The sequence below is a fragment of the Sceloporus occidentalis genome, unplaced genomic scaffold, assembly GCF_023333645.1.
Source record: "Sceloporus occidentalis isolate IW3139 unplaced genomic scaffold, rSceOcc1.0.p SCAF_10, whole genome shotgun sequence".
Lineage (NCBI taxonomy): Eukaryota > Metazoa > Chordata > Lepidosauria > Squamata > Phrynosomatidae > Sceloporus > Sceloporus occidentalis.
The window spans coordinates 8,280,659-8,300,816 of NW_028316990.1; the positions used below are offsets into that span (position 1 = coordinate 8,280,659).

The 20,158-nt window shown below is 42.5% G+C and overlaps 1 protein-coding gene across 5 annotated transcripts in view; it reads left to right on the plus strand.

The window, feature by feature from the left end:
* LOC149305798 (protein BANP-like) overlaps nucleotides 1–20,158 on the plus strand; it is a 177,127-nt gene that overhangs the window by 140,830 nt on the left and 16,139 nt on the right. For 4 of the 5 annotated variants that reach the window (XM_089476711.1, XM_089476709.1, XM_089476708.1 and 1 more), the window contains 2 exons: nucleotides 10,918–11,061; nucleotides 17,352–18,269. In XM_089476711.1, coding sequence (XP_089332837.1) covers nucleotides 10,918–11,061; nucleotides 17,352–17,423 — 216 coding nt within the window. In that variant the 3' untranslated portion in view covers nucleotides 17,424–18,269. Of the gene's footprint in view, nucleotides 1–10,917; nucleotides 11,062–17,351; nucleotides 18,270–20,158 lie in introns of those variants that run through there. The other variant, XR_016271701.1, reaches the window with a different exon arrangement.

Here is a 20,158-nt window from a genome sequence, read left to right on the forward strand (position 1 = left end):
GCACTGGAGGACTTAGAGATTACTAGAGAAAACACTTCTCTAGGCATTTGTAGGTTCTCCAGTGGGATTCTGTGGTCACCTTCTGCCAGATGTTGACCATAGAGTTGCGCTGGAAGATCTAGAGATTTGCTAGAGAGGTAAAAACATTTTCCCACTTTCATGGCGATCCCAGCGAATGAGGAGGGCCAAATGTATATGTGGAAAAGAGCTACTGTAGGGGTCATAGTAGACTGCAAGTTGAATGTAACAATGTGATGCAGTGGCCAAAAAGCCCTAGTACAATTCTGGGATGCATCAACAGGAGCACAGGGTCCAGTTTGAGGGAAGTCATAGCACCACTCTGTTTTGCTTTGGTCAGATCTCACTTGGAGTCCTATGTCTAGTTTTGGGCACCACGGCTCAAGAAGGTTATTGATAACCTGGAATGTGTCCAGAGAAGAGTGATCAAGGTGATCGAAGGTGTGGAAATCAAGCCTTATGAGGAATGAGTTAAGGAGTCAGATGTGTTTAGCTTATACGAGAGAAGACTGGAAGAACCACCTTCAAATATATGAAGGGATACCATGTAGAAGATGAGGCCAGCTTGTGTTCTGCTTCTCCAGAGACTAGGACATGAACCAATTGACTCAAATTACAATAGATTCCACCTAAACATTAGGAGAAACCTCTTTACTGTAAGAGCGGTTCATCCATGGAATAGACTCCCTTGGAAGGTGGTGGAGTTTCCTTCTTTATATAAAGTTGGGGTGGTAGTCTTATTTAATTTTTAATTAATAATAATTAATAATTTTCTATGGAATGAGCAATGGAAGCACAACGGTGGTTGCCTCATGCTTTTCTTGCTATGACCATCCGCTTTCGCTGTCTCTACCAACTACAAACAGCTTCTGCAAGACGCTGGTGGAAAAAATGTTTTTCTACCTTGGCAACAAAGGCCATATTTTATATGCTGTTTTGCTTGTAGTTCTATTTTTATGTTATTTTTTTTTAAACTCTGACTGCCAGTTATGATGTAAATTAAAACATTTGTAAAGTTAACTAACTTTTACTACTTGGTTCTGCTTTTTTTTCTCCCCCGGTGGAATTTGGTGCAGACCTTGTGTTTTGAGTATAAACCGAAGCACTACAGCGTATGATTTTTATGTCCTGAGTTGTGCTAGTGGACTTTGCAAGAAAAACACAGCTTTGGTCTATAAAATTATTAGTGGATTCCAAATATATTCAAAAAGCTACGGCTCACAGAACTCCTTTGCAAAAACCATGATAGCCATTTAGCTTAGCATTCATGGTCATCTTTGCATGCATTTATATTGTAGAAATAATGCATTTTTACACTGCTTTCACTGCCATGGCTTATAATGCTATGGGATTTGGTGATTTGTAGTTTAGTGAGATATTTAGCTTTCTGTGTCAGAGAACTCTGGTGCCCCCCACAAACTACAAATCCCTGGGAATCCATAGGATGGAGCCGTGATAATTAAAGCAGTGTCAAACTGCATTACTTCTGCAGTGCAGATTAGACCTGTAGCATCTGGCTCATACCGTATTCCTAAAGTGGAAGACAGAGGGTGGTTCTTCTATGCTTTTTGGCTTCTTTTCTTTGAAACTGTTGGCCACGGTACTCGCTAGTTCTGTTTCAAGTACGGTTGTTTGGCTCCTTTGTGGTGATGGCCTGAGAGTTCGGTGAAACATCCTCCTGGAGTAAGAAGCGGTCCATAAAACATCTGTTCCTCTCGGTAAATGAGTGCATCTGCCAGTCTCCTGAAGCCAGAGTAGGCAATGTCTCCTTAACTCCTTAAGCCAATTTAAGCCTGAACTATGACCGGCAAATTAGCTTTTTGCAGTGGCTCCAAGCAAAACAACTTTACAAACAGAAGAAAGTAAAAAGCTTTGGAAGACACAGTCTCCAATATCCACAATGGTTTGCAGTGCTTGAAGTAGTGATGTCAGATTTTCCTTCACTGACCAGGAGAGCCTCATTCCTCATTCTTCTTCTATGTAGAATGCTTTTTCTTAGAAAGGATTGGCATAACTAATAACTCATGGGCACTGCTAGGAAGGGTCTCATGAAGGCTTGTTGTTTGTTGTTAGTGCCCTCAAGTCGGTTCCAACTCACGGTGACCCTGTGGATGAAACATCTCCAAGAATCCCTATCTTCCACTGCAGTCTTGCCCAGATCTTGCAAGCCCTTGCCCATAATAACCCCCAGATTGAGTCTGTCCATTTGGTTTGTGGTCTTCCTCTCTTTCTTCTTCCCTCTACCTTTCCTAGCATTATTGTTGTTTCTAGTGATCAGTGCCTTCTCATGATGTGGCCAAAGTACGATCGTCTCAACTTGATCATCATAGCTTCCAGGGAGAGCCCTGGGCTGATATGTTCAAGAACCCTTTTTGTTTGTCTTCTTGGCTGTCTGTGGCATCATCCTACGTCCTCTTCTCCAGCCCCTTCACTACCCTGCTTCCTTCACTACCCAGCTCTCATATCTGTACATGGTCATTGGGAATACAGTGGCCTGAACGATTCTGACATTAAGGCTGCGCCTCCATTGATTCTGCATTATGGAAGTAGCCAAACTTGTTATTAGCAGTGCAGCTAATGCTGGAGTATTTCCAGTGGGAGAGTGGACACTGGTTTTCATGTGCCCACTAGCAGACACTCAAATAATCTTATTTATAAGGGCCAAAAGCCCTTTGGAACATTGTTTACATTCAACTTGGTGTTGTGTACCTTCAAGTCATTTCCAACTATGGTGACCCCGGGATGTCTCTACCATGGGGTTTTCTGGATAGGATTTGTTCAGAAGGGGTTTATCATTGCCTTCCTATGAGGTTGAGAGGGTATGACTTGCCCAGGGTCACCCAGTGGGTTTCCATGGCGGAGTGGGGATTCGAACGCTGTTTCCAAAGTTGTAATCCAGTACTCAAACCACTATATCACCCTGACTCTACAATACCATTTCCCTCTTCACAGTCAGAATAATGTATCAGCTTCTTAGGAGATGCCAACATATATTTGAATTGGATGGTACTAATGCAACTTGGATGCAGAGCTCTTCCCCCCAGAATAGCCTCTGTAATAGTTTACAGAGAAGGGAACTAGATGAGGTAACTCTTCCTCCAGCGAGAAGATAATATCCCTAAAACCTTTAATCATTGATTCATTAGAAAATGTGCCTTTGTATCAGTGCCAATTTTCCAGTCTGATTTCCACCACTTTGCTTTGTCTTGTCCTTCAGTGTTTGTTTGCTGTGGGGTTTTTCCCCCTTTTCCTTTTCTCTTTAATGTCAAGCTGCCCTGACGATTAAGCAGAGACAATCTCCTGATTTCACCAGGAATTAGACAGAGGGCTCAAAAATGATGCTGCTTCTTCCAAAACTTTCAAGGAGTTGTAATATATTAAGTGCTTTTCATCCTTTTTTCAGTGTATGTCTTAAGTTGTTTTAGCATCATTAGTAGTTTGATGCTATTTTAATATCGACATTTGGTATATTTTTTAACTATGCTGTCATCCTTTTAATTTGTAAGCCACTTTGAAATCCCTGTCTTTGCAAAACAATTAAATAAACAAAAAATACAGGTACAAATAAAGATGGTGACAAAGGTATCCAACATAGTTTGAGCATGCCTGGCTTCAAAGCTTTTTAAACTGCTGAAAGGAAAATTGTGGATCACCGACTTTTATTTTGGACAGATCTGGTTGTTCTTGACCTTACTATTGTTGTTGTTATGTGCTTCGACTGATGGTGGCCATATAAATGAGAGACCTCCGAGAGACGATATGATGAAAAACCCTGTTGTGGTTTTACAAATTTAGGGCCATGGTTTCCCTGAATGAGACAGTCCACCTGTAATGTAATCTTTCTCTTTCTAATGCCCTCCTCTTTATCAGACATTATTGTCTCGGATACCTTCATACCTAAATCTTCTCTGAATTTACTGCAGACGTCATCTTGGGATTCAGTCTAGCTAGACACACAAAATGGCCAAATGTGCAGCCAGAATATGGGTCCTTCAATTTCTTCCCCCGTCTCTTAATATTCTTCCTTCCTTCCCCTCTCCTCCTTTTTATCATTATTTATACCCTGTCTTTCCCTCCCAAATTGGGACTCAAGGCAAGTGATCATCTTGTCTGACAAAGATTTCTGTCTTAATAATGGTACATCCAATTCTGATCCATAAAGTATAAGCTGATACGAGAGACAGTGTGGTGTAATGGCTTGAGTGCTGCCAGGGCTCTTGGAATCTAGGGTTTGAATCCCCACTTGACCATGAAAACTCATGAAGTGATCTTGGGCAAGTCGCTCTCTCTCACCTTTGGAAAAACGCAATGGCAAACCTCCTTTGGACAAATCATGCCAAGAAAACACTGTGATAAAGTTGGAAATAAAGGCGGCAACAACAACAGTTGACATGGGAAGGCTGTTCTACCAGTCAAGTGCTGTGATGGTGACCAGTCACAGCAAGCTGTATGGGATTCAAAGCGATATTAGTCAGTGACAAGGAAAATGCCCTTTTGCTGGTAATCCCTAAAGGTTTGCTTTGCAACCTTTGACATCTTTGACACCATTTTGCTTCCTTTCCCTTCCATTTATTCAGTTTTCGCACAGAAGTTCTCAGTGCTGTTATTTGTTCTGTGGGCTCTTTCAGTTGCAAATGGTTTATAAATAGCCAAACTCTAAAGAATCAAGACCTGATATGTGAAAGGAGCAATTTATTTCATTGCATCCTGAACTAGGAGACAGGAAGGAACAATGAGGCAGGAATGGGTTGGTTGGGGAACCCATTCCCATCTTGCAGTGTGTTGCTGAATGCTCCTCAATATATATAAAAAATAGTGGAAAATTTAGCATTTGTCCAACCAAATTAAAAGCAAACAAAATACCCCACCCAAAATAACACTACACAAATGTACAAGATCACTTGAGCATCTCTTTTGTCAATTTTAGCATTGGTTGTATCTACTAGCGGAGAGCTTGACCAAGTGGTCTGTTCTGTTTTGCTTTTTTAAAGCATCTTCCCGGGCGGAAATATTTGATGTCAAGAGTCAACATTATACCCTGAAGAATAATTTCAGGCAATAAACATTAATGAACCAAGTATGGGATCTGAAGCTGTATCTTCAGAGGCAAAATTGGGGAGGCGGGAGAGAGAGAAGGAACATGCATTACCCTTTAATACTTCCCCCCGTCGGACAGTTAAACGCTAATTGGGAGCGATTTGCTGGAGATGAGAGCTATTTTTAAATGGAATGAAATGGAGCAGAGAGACAGAGAAAGATGCATGGTCTGGCATGCACAGTTTTGGAATACAGGGCTGTAGAGGAAAGGCCATTGCTGAGCGGGTGAGGATCCGCTTTGCATTGAGATGGTTCCAGGTTCAACCAATTACAACTCTGAGTCTGGGAAAGAGCCCTGGCTGAAACGTAGATAATGCTAGTCATGCTGGACCAGTGATTTTTAACTGGGACCATGCCACTCCCCTGGAAAAGCTGTATATTTTGGGTGTCTGTGTGTGATGATGGGACTCACTGGATCTTTAGAGTGGTGAAGATTATTCTTGTTGTTAAGTTCCTTCAAGTTGACTCTGACTTGCGGTGACCCTATTCTACCATTTTACTTGTCTTCTTCTAAGGCTAAGAGAGTGGAACATGTCCAGGGTCACAAAGGGATCCTGTAGCATCTTTGAGACCGAACGAGAACAAAACAATCTAGCAAATCTACAGTCCACTTTGATCAGGCAATTCCTTCCTGATGTTGTTGGAGTGCAATTCCCATCAGCCCTAGCTAGCCTAGCCAGTGGGGTAAATGCTAGCAGTTTTAGGTTAATAGGATCTGGAGGTTCATGTGATTCCCCCTTGCATTTTAAGCCAAATTACTAAATCTGTCTTTGGTTTTGGGATGCATGCCCCTTACCTGAAATCATCTATTTACCTGGGAAGGCATTTCTGCTTTTTTGGTTTATTGGCCAGCTCTAACCTGTTCTCTATCAGTATGCAAGGAGTTTGGGAAGCCCTCTGGAGCTGCGAAAGAAAGTTCAGCTTTGGGGCAAACTGTTTATTTAGAACATTTGCGTCGAAACATTCCTTTTATTTCTTAGGGTCAGTGGCAGGTAAGAAATACAGAACTGAACTGGTGGTCTAGATATCCTATGAAAGGCCAAACAAAGGGAGCATTCTTGCTCCAGAATCACTTGCCAATTTTTTCACATATATCTCCCAGCATTTTGCTGCAGGAGAACAAAGACTGCCTTGCATCTGGAGCCCTAGTATAACTAAGCCCGGGTTATTAGTATTTATCTATTACCTTTTCCTTGTGTACTTTAAATATTTTTGGAAACTTCTGAAAAGGAATGGAACTTTTAAACAAAACAAAACAGTCCATAGCCCATAAACTTCCAAGCGGAGTAGACACTCCCTCCACAGTTCCTAGTTGCGTACTGTGTGCTCTTTCATCTAGATTTAGAGTGTGTGAATTGTGCACCAGTTGCATGCTTTTGCATCTATGCACAATACTCATTGGTTGGGCAACATCACAATCCTGTAATGAGATTGCATCGTGTAATTGGGTTGTAGCTCTGCGGGCATAAAGTTTGACCACAATGTAAAATCTTGGTCTGGATGCATTTGAGTCCTTCTGCTGTATCAGATGTTGTTTTCCTCACAAAAGCACAGAAGCAATCACCACTTGTGCCAACTCTTTGGCACTTTAGCTATCTGTTTTCTACAGCTCTGATACCAAAAAATTTAAAGGCAAGGGGAAGGGAGGACACAAATGCAATGTGTAGAAACTTCACATTTACCCAGAAGTGCAGCTTCCTGCATCCTGTTGCCCTATTTGTTCAACCTGTATGCAGAAAATATAACAAGAAGAGCAGGTTTAGACAGAGGAAGGAGAAGTGAGGAGGAAGGAACATCAACAGACTTAGGTACGCGGATGACACCATAATACTAGCAGAAAACATCACAGACCTGGAGCAATTGCTGAGGAGGGAAGAAAGCACAAAGGCAGGCCTGTTGCCAAACATAAAACAAAAATAATGACCATAGAGGGTCTACTGTATATACTCCTGTATAATTCTAGAAATCTAGGTCAAAAAATTGACCCAAAAAACCCTGAGTTGACTTAGCCACTGGTCAATGTAAGTACTGTATCTTAACTCTTATTTAAAAGAAGAAACCATGCTCTGGTGAAAAGCAAGAGTAGATATAACCTGTCCTGGAAGCACTGACCCCTTCTACTCTCTCATCCATCCATCCTTAAGAATAAGCGCAAAGAGTTACATCTGCCGGAATTTTGTCAATTCTTTGACATTGTTTTATATATTTTATACTGGTCAACGACCGAATAAACTTCTACTGATACTGATACTGAGCAAAGGTAGACAGCCGAGCACTAAAGTTAGAATCCTCCAAACCATTGTATTGCCCATCATCATGTACGGATGCGAAAACTGTACAGTGAGGAAGGCAGATAAGAAGAAAACCAACACATTTGAGATGTGGTCCCAGAGAAGAGGGTTGAGGATATGTTGGACAACCACAAAGACAAACAAATGCGTCCTTGAGCAGATAATGCCTGAATTTTCCTTGGGAGCCAAGATGATCCAATTGAGGCTGTTGTACTTTGGCCACATCATGAGAAAGCATGAATCACTGGGAAAGACAGTGATGCTAGGAAAGTAGAGGGCAGCAGAAAGAGAGGAAGACCACACACCCGATGCATAGACTCTACCAGAGAAATCATGGGCATGGATTTGCAGGAACTAAGTAGTGGAGGGTAGGAAGTCTTGGAGATGTTTCATCGACTTGGTCACCATGAGTTGGGGCCGACTCAAGGGCAGTTAACAACAACAACCAGCTCCCAGGTTATCTTGCCATTCAATGCAGCCATCTTTCTCTGAAGGTGTCCTTGGCACCTTCCAGGTACCCTATAAAAGATTTAGGGATTCAGCACAGCTGTGGCAATATTTCATTGCTTACAAAAGCACATCCCAAGAAAACCCTCTCTGCAGTCCTGATGAGGAAATAAATGAAGAATGTGATCTTTGGTGGAGAGTTCAGTAGTTGTTTGCATTGTCTGCTAGAGACAGTATGGCTGGTTGGTCGGTGATGCTTTTGGACCGTAGGGTTGGTCCTCTTTGTCAGTTGATAACAGAAAAAGAAGGAGGTCTTGTGCCAACTGGAGAGGAATCAAATGTACTGAGCTGTGACTGAGTCTGAGTTGGCCCATGCTTTGGCTCGGCCAATTTAAAAATAATACACTGCGATGCTGTATTGGCTTCCTTTCCAAATTCTTCTGCGGTAAAAAGATGAGTTCTGGGGTTGTGGGGGGGGGGGGGAGTAGTATATTTTCTCCCAGTGTTTTTATCTGTTTTCAGTAATAATTCCACAGGCACGGCAGTAGTTTTGAATGGTAGCTATAAAATAAATTAGATTATAATCTGTACTCTCTGAACTTGCTTTCTAACAGCACCGTGGACAAATGTTTTAATGAAGAGGCATCCCCTTCCCTGCGCCCTCCATTTGTCCAGGGAGGGTTCGCTTGCATGTATTCTTAATCTCTTAAACCGCAAGGAACTATCTTTTAAACATTCCAGGCCAATAAATAATACATTTTACCGGGCGGACAGAGCTGGGGGGGGCTCCATAAATCACCCCCAGCATTCCACTTGTTATGTCTTCAGTTTACTTACAAACAAGTCTGGTATTTCTACTGTAAACAAAATATCTCATCCGTTCAGCGTGGCAGATTCATACAAATCTCCAAAGTGGAAGGAGTGTATATAGTATTGGAGGCGCTATTACAACCTGTGATTGTGTGTGTGCGTATATCTGTGTGCCCTTAAGTCGGCTGTTGACTTATAAGGTACATGAAAATGATCACTGGCCCCTACTGTAGATAATGGCATTGCCATGAAAGATCAGGTTCGTCTTCAGAGTAGTGCAAAGAGCATTGCAATGGGACCTTGGTATCCTCTGAGGATCCCATCCATACCAAATCCATAGATGCTCAAATCCCATTAAATACAGTGGCATTGTGAAATGTTGTTCCTTCTACAAAATGGCAAAAGCAAGGTTTGCTTTTGGGAACCTATATATATATTTAAATATTTTCAAGCCATGGAAGCTTGAATCCATGGATAAAAAAAAAAATCAATGGATACAGAGGGGCAACTATATTTTAAACAGTGAATGGACGTTAGGGCTGAGCTTGGAAAAATACTTTTTAAAACCAGAATTCCTTAGCCATCATAGCTCTTGGCTATGACAAGACTGAGAGTCATAGTCCAAATGGTAAATTTTCCAGTCTCTATGCTAGGCTTTCTTCAACCATTATGAACCCTTATTCTATCATGATCAGAGGCAATAGTGTTCTAACATTATGATCCCAAACCTCTGATCCTAATGTAATTCCTGTGCAGTCTTTAGTCAGCTTACAAAATTCAGCTCAGCAAACAAAGGAACTCTATTTTTATCCTTTGCTTCCAATAATCCGACTGGGAATGGGGCCTGGATGCAACCAAGGTATCTTTTTTTCCCTCCCAGAATTTAACACATTTGCTTTCTTTTGCTAAAAAAAATATTTAAAAAAGAAATCAAGCCTTGTTTCTTGTTTCAATCATTGCCCGAGTCTTTGGAATTTAAATCAGAGTTGAATGGATAGAATCAGCATCTCTACCCGCAGAGAAGGAGTCAATGGAAAAACTGTGGCATTATTTTCTGGAGCGCCAGTAGTTTGCCGTAAAGCCTGTTTACCCAGATGTCTTTGACCGTTCGCTTATTTCAAGGTTTGGACTGAGGTTTCAGAGCGTGGAAACAAAAGGTTTTATGTGAGAGGTTTTCTTTTTTGGGGCATTCATTGAGACATTGTGCAGCCGTAATGACAGAAAAGAAAAGAAAGGGAGTTCTGTTTTAGGAGCGCTTTTGTGCTGACTTGCATGAAAAGGTATTCCAAATTCCAAGACTTTATGAATTGTTAAAGGTTGTGATTCTGGCTCTTTTTCTAAAAGACACACAAAAAATGTAAGAAATGAAACAACCGCCACATTTCAACATCTTGATGTCTTATATTTCACATAGTAGCAGCATTTTCAGCCAAAACTAGACCGACTACGTTATTATGATTTATCCATTTATACCCTGCCTTTCCCCCAATTCTGGGGCTCAGGGCGACTTACAAAAATTAAATCAAATACGATTCAAACTAACAAAAACAGAAGAAAGAAATTAAAAAGGTGTATGTGCATCAAAGATAAAAAGTGATAGTTTTAAGTCACTTACTTTAAGAATCTCCCCGTTCTAGCGACCAATGGTTCTGAACCAGATGGTTTGGATGTCAACTCCCAAAATCCCTGATCAATTGACTGTGCTGTTTGGGGCTTCTGGGAGCTGGAGTTTAAAACATCTGGAGTACCAAAAAGACGGAGAACTGCTGCCCTAGCCAAGAACAAAAATGACAATGTTTGCATAAAATACCACATGTTATGGGTTGTCAACTCCCAGAATCCCTTATCATTGGCTAGGCTGGTTGGGGCATCTGGGATCTGGCGTCCAAAACATCTGGAGTACCAGAATGATTGAGAATTGATGGCCTCACCAAGTACAAAAGTTACAATGTTTGCATAAAATGCCAAACATTATGAGTTTTGGACCATAAGAGGACCAAGTTTGAAATGGCTGTTGAGATGGGAAGAATTTATTTTTCACCTGGGACTAATGGTCTATCAGCCTGTGTCGTTCCCACCCCATCCCCAACCTTGTGGGAGCTCTTGTGGTCTAACTTAATTGCTGCATTAGATGAAAAGATAGTTGGGATTTTGGGTTCTCACATCTGTTTGTGGTTTTACAGATGTTCCATGATGCCTTTGCAATGAAGTCTTCTTACACTGGATGTTCTCTCTCTGTTGGTTTTGCCTGCAGGTGCTTCAGGGTGCGCAGTTGATTGCCGTCGCCTCTTCTGATCCCGCAGCTGGTGGCGTTGACGGATCTCCACTCCAAGGGAGCGATATCCAAGTCCAGTACGTCCAGCTGGCGCCCGTGACAGACCACTCGGCCGCTAACCAAGTGCGTAGAGCTTTGCACTGCTCAAAAGGCGAGGATGCATGAGAACCGTCAGGGCAGCTGGGATGCCATCCGGAAGCATCCAGCTCCTTCTGGGCCTGTAGTTCTCAGTCGTTCTTGTCTAAAATATCTCAGATTATAAATTCAGTCATTTTACTGCATACGTTTCTCCATCCCATCTTGAGCATGGTGGACTTAGACTATGATGTAATGCTGAATGGCTGTGATCAGGGCTGGAAATCTGAACTCTGAAGTCTATAACTCAAATACCACTTGCGTACATTTGCTTCTTTTGCAGAAGTTATCGTGCTTTAAAAACACTGAAGCCCCCACTCAATATCACTTCTCTTCACTTCCTAAGATTTCCTCAGACACCACTCTTATATTTTCAAGCTTTTTACAACCATCGGTGCCAGATACAAATATTTTATATGTTTAAAGAAGCTGATAATCTCAGGAAACTTAATTCCATGTTCCTTACAATCACCCAGAGACTTCTTTTTAGGCTTTACTCCGTCATGAATTCCTTGAGGTGGAAGCAACAAAAATACCTGGAAATTGACAACATTCATGAATGAAGTGACCTAAGGTGCATCTACACAGTAGAAATAATGCAGTTCGATACCACTTTAACTTCCCTGGCTCTGTCTCACAGAATCATGGGATTGTTAGTTTTGTGAAGCACTGGCATTCTTTGTCAGAGAAGGCTAAAGACCTTGTAAGACTACAAATCCCAAGATTTCAGAGGATGGAGCTGCAGCACTTAAAGTGGTGTCACACTACATTATTTCTACAGTGTAGTTACACCCATAGATGATCATGTCAGAATCTGAGGCTCCCTCCCTTTAAGCCTTTTACTGATGACTCTTATACTGATGAGTTAGAATGGTAGTTGTCAGCCTTTGGTCTTCCAGATGTTTTGGACGTCAGCTCCCCGAAGTCCCCCCAAGTATGGCTCATAAGACGAGGATTCTGGAGATGTCCAAAACATCTGGGGGATCAGTGGATGAGAATCTCTGAGTCAGAGGCTGAGCTTCAGAGTTTTTGGAAACAACATTCAAAAACCACAACATCTCAAGCAGATAGAGTCATAGAATCATAGAGTTGGAAGAGACTACAAGGGCCATCCAGTCCAACCCCAATCTGCCATGCAGGAACTCTCAATCAAAGCATCCCCGACAGATGGCCATCCAGCTTGTTGTCCTGATTCAAGCAAGGGATGAGCTTCTGTGTGGCTTACCCTATGGCTCTCCAAGAGGTGTGAATGAGGGACATCTTCCCATGTGCAGAAGATGATAGTGCCAACACCTTCCCTTGTCCTCAGCATGCGGTGCATTCGTCATGGGTGGCCACTGCTGCCCCAGCATCTTTGGCTGTGCACCAGAGTGTGTGGCTTTGGAAGTGATATGGAGGCTAAGCTTGAAGAAAGCAGCAGGAGGACTAGCCCAGGCAAAGCTGCATGAGCTGCTTTCCCTCCCCAAGGGTGAGCCAGAGACAGGGTCAAGAGTGCCAAGGGTCAGAGCCAGAAAACCAAGTCAGCCCAAGGTGAGTCACTCTGGGGCTTGGCAAGTCTCCATCCCAAGAACTGTCTGTACTCTTTCTTTGGCCAAGTAGGAGGAAAGGTTTGGCTTCAGAATCAGAGGCGATATAGCCCCAGTATCTCCTTCTAAATCTTTCTGGAACTGTGATGTTCTGGAACAAGCTCTGCAGTCATGGCACAAGGTGATCTGGCTGGGGAGACAACACAGCAGCAGCAAGTCACAGACACCTTGCCCAGCGGTTGTGCTACTGATACAGTATTGCCGCATACAGTACTTCCATTCCTAGAGGTCAGGCCCAGTCGACTTTTCCATTCCCAGCCCGTTTTGTTGCTATTTCTAACCTGGCTGCGACCATTGGCTCAGAACAGCGTGTTCCATTATTTAAGTTAGAATGGTTCCCCTCTACTTAACACACAGCTTGTGTTGTTTGCCAACCTGAGGTGCCTCTCTCTGTAAATTATAACTTTGCAATGTTTGAGTTGATCAGACATGAGGGGGAGCGGGAAGAGCAGCCAAAAGCCTTGTGTCTCCTGGCCCTCCTTTTGGGAATTTTGCATCTCCGTGTGAAATTTCTGGTAAGGGGCAGTATAGCAGCTTGGAATGGCCAGCATACATGGTTCGCTTTGGCACAGTCCCTTTCTCAGTGAGACACAGAGCAGGGAGAGGGTCATGTCCAGGTGACTTGCCACTGTCAGGCATATCTGTTGCACCTTTCCCTATAAAACATTTGGAAGCACTAACACACATAAAACAGATATTATATCAGGTTTAAGGCCTGGGAAAGGGACACCGTGTCTTCAGTAAAATCTATTGTTGAGATATGCCTTCAAGTTGACCTCAACATATGGCAATCCTGTCATATAGTTGTAGGGTTTTCTAGATTTCTTCAGAGGAGATTTCATTGCCTTCCTCTGAGAGAGTGTGACTTACCCAAATTTGCTCAGTGAGTTTGAGCAGGAATGCAGACCACAGTCTTCCAGAGTCTTAGTCCAACATTCAAACCACCAGGTCATGCTTTCTGTCTATGTACAGTGAGCTCTCCACATGCGTTGGGGTTAGGGATGCAGGGCCTCCGTGAAAGTGGAAAAACCAAACACACGTACACACAACTCAACACTTTTTTTAAACCTGAAAGACCTCTCTAGGAATCTTTACATTCTCCAGCGCAATTCTGCAGTCAACATCTGCTGGAAGTTAACCATAGAACTGTGCTGGAGGACCTACAAATGCCTAGAGAAGTGTTATCTTTATGAATCTCTAGGTCCTCCAGTGTAACTCCTGGCAAAAGTTGGCCACAGAGTCATGCTGGAGGACCTAGAGATTCTTAGAGTGAACATATTAATCAAATCTGCGAACAATCAGATCCGCAGAAGTCAAAGCCACAAATGTGGAGAGCTGACTGTACAATCTTTCCCTGTAAAATATTCAAACCTTATTTCAAGGAACCTTCTCGTGTGGAGACCAGTCATGTCAAACCTGATTCTGTAGAAGATAACATGCCTGTCTTGTGATTTTATGACCTAAATCCAACTTTTCCTGTCTTGTGATCTTGTGATCGATCCATTGGATCAATGAAAACTTGGTAAACCAACAACTATCTAAGTTCCATTTTTTTCCAGTACATCTGTTCTATTTGGAACTAACAATTGGACCAAGGCCTATGTATATTAAATGAATGTTTTTTAATTTCAATGCTTTCAGGTTTACCTTGAAACTGGTTAGAACTGCACTTGATGCACATTTCTCTTTACATGCAATTGAAGTATCGGAATTGCATTCACCACCCGCTTTCCTTTGGCAGGTTGTCTGTACCATGGAAGGGGGAACTGCCCTGGCCTTTGGTACAAAGCATGGGAGAGGCCCTATGAGGGTAGCTTTCCCCCTTTCCTCTAAGGGGTCCTTTAAAATTTTCCTTAGATGAAGACAGAGACACTCCCTGTCACCCAAAGTGATGCTGTAGACTGCTATCTTCATGGCAGGAGACTCTGCTCTCCTCCTGTTTGCTTTTTGGCATCTGACACCTCCGAAATGATGAAGCGTTCACGCATCATATAATCAGAAGTGTTCCCTTTTAGCAAACGGCTCTCCTGGTTATTGGCCTCCAAATGTTTCCATAAATTACCTTCCCTTGAATCCAAACTGAGATGTAGGGAGCTGGGAAGGTTCGCATTCCCTGTGACTTCATCTCTCCCTCTTGGCTGCTTAGATTTTGACAAGAGTCTGCCGGGGTTTTTTTTTTTTTGAACCCAGCGATAAATCTCTACATCTGTCTCCCACCCCATTGGCAGAGAGAGTGGAATTGCTCTCTTTCAGACACTTTGCGCCGTGTTAGCTTTTAATATTGTGGTTAACCACAAAGATTTATACCATGCTGCAGATAAACTGAAAGGAATGTGGAAACTTAAAAGGGAAGGAGGGAGGTGTATGTAAAAATGCAGACAAGGTTAGGAATAGGTTTACTGGTATTTGTGGGGCCATTTGCAGACCCTCGGATAGTGGCAAGATAAGTAGGGGGTCTTGGCAAGGTGGATGCTGAAAATAGAATATGTCCGGGGTGGCACAGGTATGGGGATGTTATATCTACGAGGGTGTATGCACACTGTAGAAATAATGCAGTTAGACAGCACTTTAGATGCTGTAGCTCCATCCTATGGAATCCTGGGATTAGTAGTTTTTACAAACTTTTGATCCTTTTTTGCCAAAGAGTGCTGGTTCCTCATAAAACGACAAATCCCAGGATTCTGCAGGAGGCAGCAAAAGTGGTGTCCAACTGCATTATTTATGCAGATGCACCCCCTGTTTTAACCCTTTCCTCGTATTCTTCTATCTTAACACGATGGATCAGCCCAGAAACACAGAAAAGCAGCATTGTCAGAATAACTAGTCATGGTGAAATCTTCAGGAAATGCTTGCTTACTGTATATACTCACATATAAGTCTAGGAATTTTAGTCCAAAAATTCTAGGCTGACTTATGCACGGGTCAGTTAAGTACTGTACATTAACTCTTACAAAAAAGAAACCATCCCGTGGTAAAAGATTATGCAAGAGCATAATCTGCCCTGGAGGCACCCTCTTGTCTCATCCATCCAACCTTTAGTAGGAACACAAATGGTTATGCCTGCTGGAATTTTGCAAATTCTTTGACGTTGTTTTCCTTTCCATCATAGGTTTTACCCTCGACCTATCCACGGATCATATCAAAATCCATAATATTGCCCCCAAAACCCTCCACTTATCATGGCGTATATACGGTAACTCCCCAGATTTTTGTGTTTTCCCCTTTCGTTGGCCAGTGTCACCTGTGACTTGCTCAGAGGCAACAAAAGCGACAGCTGGCTGTGTCCAAAACATTCCAGGCTGGTTTCGGATTCTCCAGGCTTAGTGCTTTCCAGATCCTCCGCAAAGCATAGGTATTAGCAGCCATCCACCCAAGAACTGGAATTGGTGCCCACAGATGAGGCATTTGGGCAGCTAACGGGGAACAGGCTTGTGACACGGTGCAGAACAAGATTGCTTCAGGCATGAACAGATGCCAGCTTGCCCGCTCCGCTCCCTTAGACCCCCCCTTGTTTATTTTTGTGTGCTGATTGCGTTCTTTCCTTACAGAAGTCCTAATGGTTCCTGACATGTTAAATTACAGCAATAACATTGGAGTACCACACAAGATTTGTTTTTCCTTCTCTCCGCTGAAACCCTGTGTGAGGGGAAATGGCTTCCACTTAAAAACCAGCTTCTCCAGAGCCTTCTGCATCTGGCTAAATGCTGGAATAATTAACCCAGGGCTTGCAAAAAAAAAAGTTAGCTGTTCCTTTTAGCGGCTTCTTTTTCCAGGTGTTCGGAGAGCTGCTTCGGCTCCAGACAAATTACTAATGTGAATGTTGGTGGTGGTGAATTGTGCATATTCAACACAAGGGGAAGTGACCTATAAAATGGTTGTTGGGGGGATAGGAGGCCACCGGATGCTGGGGGCGTCTGTAGCAACATGTTATTCCTGGCAGAAGAACAAACAGAATGAGGCAGTAACTCATTTCAAAGTGTTTGACCTTCATTTTGAAACAAAGCCTTGCCGTTTTTGAAGTTTGCAGCGGCTCCTTATTAATAAGCTATCATTTACCACTAATACAAAGATGTCAGGGAGGAAAACAGTCAGGCAGGCTTCCAACTTTTGTGCACCTTTGGCACCGAGATTCACTTCCCCGCTTTCTTTCCAGTGTGACTTGCCCCAAGCTCACCCAGTGGGTTTCCGTGGATGACTAGGGATTCGAATCCTGGTCTCCAGAGTCATAATCCAGCATTCAAACCAATACACTACACTTGGATTTCTGGTAATATGATAGCCATAATTAAATATCTGAAGGTATCTCATGCAGAAGATGGAAGGAGCTTGGTTTTTGCTGCTCTGGAGACCTGAACACAAACTGGTGGACTCACAGTACAAGAAAAGAGATTCCACATAAATGTTAGGAAGAACTTCTTGACTGTAAGAGCTGTTTGATAGTGGAATGGGCTGCCTTAGAGAATGGTGGACTCTCCTCCTTTGGAGGTCTTTAAAGAGAAGTTGGATGGTCATCTTTTGGGAATGCTTTAGTTGTATATTCCTGCATGGCAGGATCATTGGACTCCATAGTCCTTGTGGTCCCTTCCAGCTTTTTTATTCTGTTATTTTAAGTCAGCCACCTCCAAATGGGCGGCCAGGTTCTGCTGACATTAAACTGTGCTGTGTTAGCCTCTTTTTCTCTCTCTTCTACAGAATGCAGATTCTCTTCCATCGGCGATCCAGCCAGAAATGCAAATAGACCACGGAGCCATTCAGATCCAGTGAGACGAAGGCCGCAGGACGAGGAGGAGCAGCCATGGTGGCTCCACTCCCCTTGGCTTTGGCAGCTAAAGATTTCATCCAACACTCAAGCAGAAAAGCAAGTATGTAGCTCCTCAGCCCGGACGTGGATGTTCTCCTTTGACTTCTCCCGTACATATGTGCGTGGACCCACCTCCATTGGTCTCATGGTTTGGACCCAACACACAAACACAAAGGAAGTCCTTCATGTCCCAGGCACCTCATGCGCATGCTGTTGGAGACGCCGCTTTGTTCAGTCCAGAGCAAAGGCCATGGTTTAGCCACTCCTGAAGAAACTAACCCAGACCTTGCTGAAAGGCAAAAAAAACCCAAACCCTCACTAATCCTAATTAATTGAAAACATAACAAATGAATCAAAGTACCACCACTTCATCTCTCATCGGTGTCTGTACATACCTTATCAGACACCCGCTTTCTAGCGGCACACACTTTATCACAAGAGGGAGAATCAAGAATGCAAGTATATTTTTAATTTGCTGTGTTTATATCAAAAGAGAGAGAGAGAATGAGAGAGAAAGATGTATTTAAGAAATGAACTGGGGATGGGTGGGGCAGACCATTATTACAAAAGTTATCTCTTGTTTTGCTGCAGGTATTTTTTTTGTTGTTGTTCTGTTCCAGTATAATTATCAAATATTTGCAAAAAAAGAGGAAAAGGAGAGAAAAAAAGTATCCCCATCGTATACACACAACCAACCTTTGCCTTTTTGTTTTGTTGCTTAACTACTTTTCTAAAGAGAAAAAAAACCCTACTATCCAACCTTGTAATTATGCATTTCTAAAGAAATAAAGGTGTATTTATGAAGACCATCTTTCTTTTCGCTCGCCTCTGGATTAGGACTGTTTTGAGGGACCTGTTAAGAAATGGCACTTTCCTCTCACGTTTGGCTTCGCTTTGATAGCGTTTGCAGTGCCTCTTCAAGGGAGATAAAACCGCCATGTTTCTTCTCGCTTCTGCCCACTGATGTTGTCTATGGCACCCATGGAGTGTATATTTTTAGATGTTTGCAATTTAGGGATTTTTGTTTTCCACAATTCCACCCCCCCCCCCCAGAGTGCCTTTGCAAATGCAAACATACAAATATAATGAATAAAAAAGAGCATCTGTATTTAGAAAACACAACAGTAAAACTGGTAGAAGACTAATTCTATTGAGGGTTGAGAGTGAATGCAAATGCTTAGGAGCATCGAAAGGTTTTCATTGAATGCTACCATGCTGGTTAGTGCCACATAAGCTTTCTTACATCCTAGAGGAAAGCATAACCAAGGTTTCACAACCGAGTAGGTACTCTTCCTTTCATTGCAACCGGCCTTGCCTCTGGAGAAGAAACTCCAGAGATATTGTTGACTATATTAAGTAAGTGAGCCTTCAGGTAGTTGGGTTATAAACTGTACAGGATTGCAAAAGAAAGAGAGCTTTCTGTACAGAAAGTAGCATCCCTTCTCCGAAATATTATTTTCTACACAGAAAATGCTGTTTCTCGCACACAACAATCACATGTGAATTTTGTGTAAAATAAGTACTTAACTGCAGAGATTCTTGTTAGTCCAGGATTCATCTCCTCAGAGTTTTTTCTTTACCATTTACTGAATATGTTTGAGTATTCTTCCCATCTCTGAGGTTTAAACTCCAGAGGTTTAAATCCAATCTGCTCCGCTCGTAGTTATCACAGAGTTTTGTCTTTCCTTCTTCCATTTTCCTTTTCATGGTTTTTGTGGCCTTGCTTGTGGCATAGATGAATTTTTATACAGTCGGCCCATTGATTCTGCATCCACCGACTCCACCATCTATGGCTTGAGAATATTCTAACAAGATCAAAATCCCAAAAAGCAAACCTTGATTTTGCTGTTTTATATATGGGACACCATTTCACTCCCCAGTTGCATATAATGGGACATGAGCATCCCCAGATTTTGAATCCTGGAACCAAAAGCCAATGGATACCAAGGGTCCCATGAACTACATGGTGCCTCATTTTAACTATATTTAATTTATTAATTTAATTGTCATTATAATTATGTTTTAAGTTCTTAATAAGTGAGTAAGGGAATGATGTGATTTTTACTTATGTTTGTTTTATAATTGTTATTGTTTCATTTTATGGTTGTAACCCGCTTCGATCCTTCAGGAAGAGGCGAGCTATAAATACATTTATTATTATTATTATTATTATTATTATTATTAATCTTGTCACAGCTTTGGGTGGTTCTTAGCATGCAACCTGGATCCAGTTAGAGGAGTCTCCTTCCTTGGAGGTCTTTAGGCAGAGGCTGGATGGCCATCTGTTGGTTATGCTTTGATTAAGAGTTCCTGCATGGCAGAAGGATGATTCTATGGCCTGTTACAGACTGCCAAAATAAAGCTGCTTGGGGTCTCTTTGGAGGTATGCTGTTTAAATGATGCATGGGTCCTAAGAATCCGGAAGCTGCACCAAAGCTGCGCTCCAGTGCTTAGGAATGGAGTGTGGCTTTGGCGCGACCTCCGGACTCTTAGGACCCATGCATCATTTAAACAGCATACCTCCAAAGAGACCCGAAGCAGCTTTATTTTGGCAGTCTGTAACAGGCCTATGATTCTAGTGGTCAATAAAGTGTAGGTTCCCATCAGACCCTGTTGGGGTCCTGATATGAGACTTTGGGATGTAGGTAACCAGAGTCATGCCTAGTTTGGGGGCTGGTGGTTTGCCCCATACCCAGGT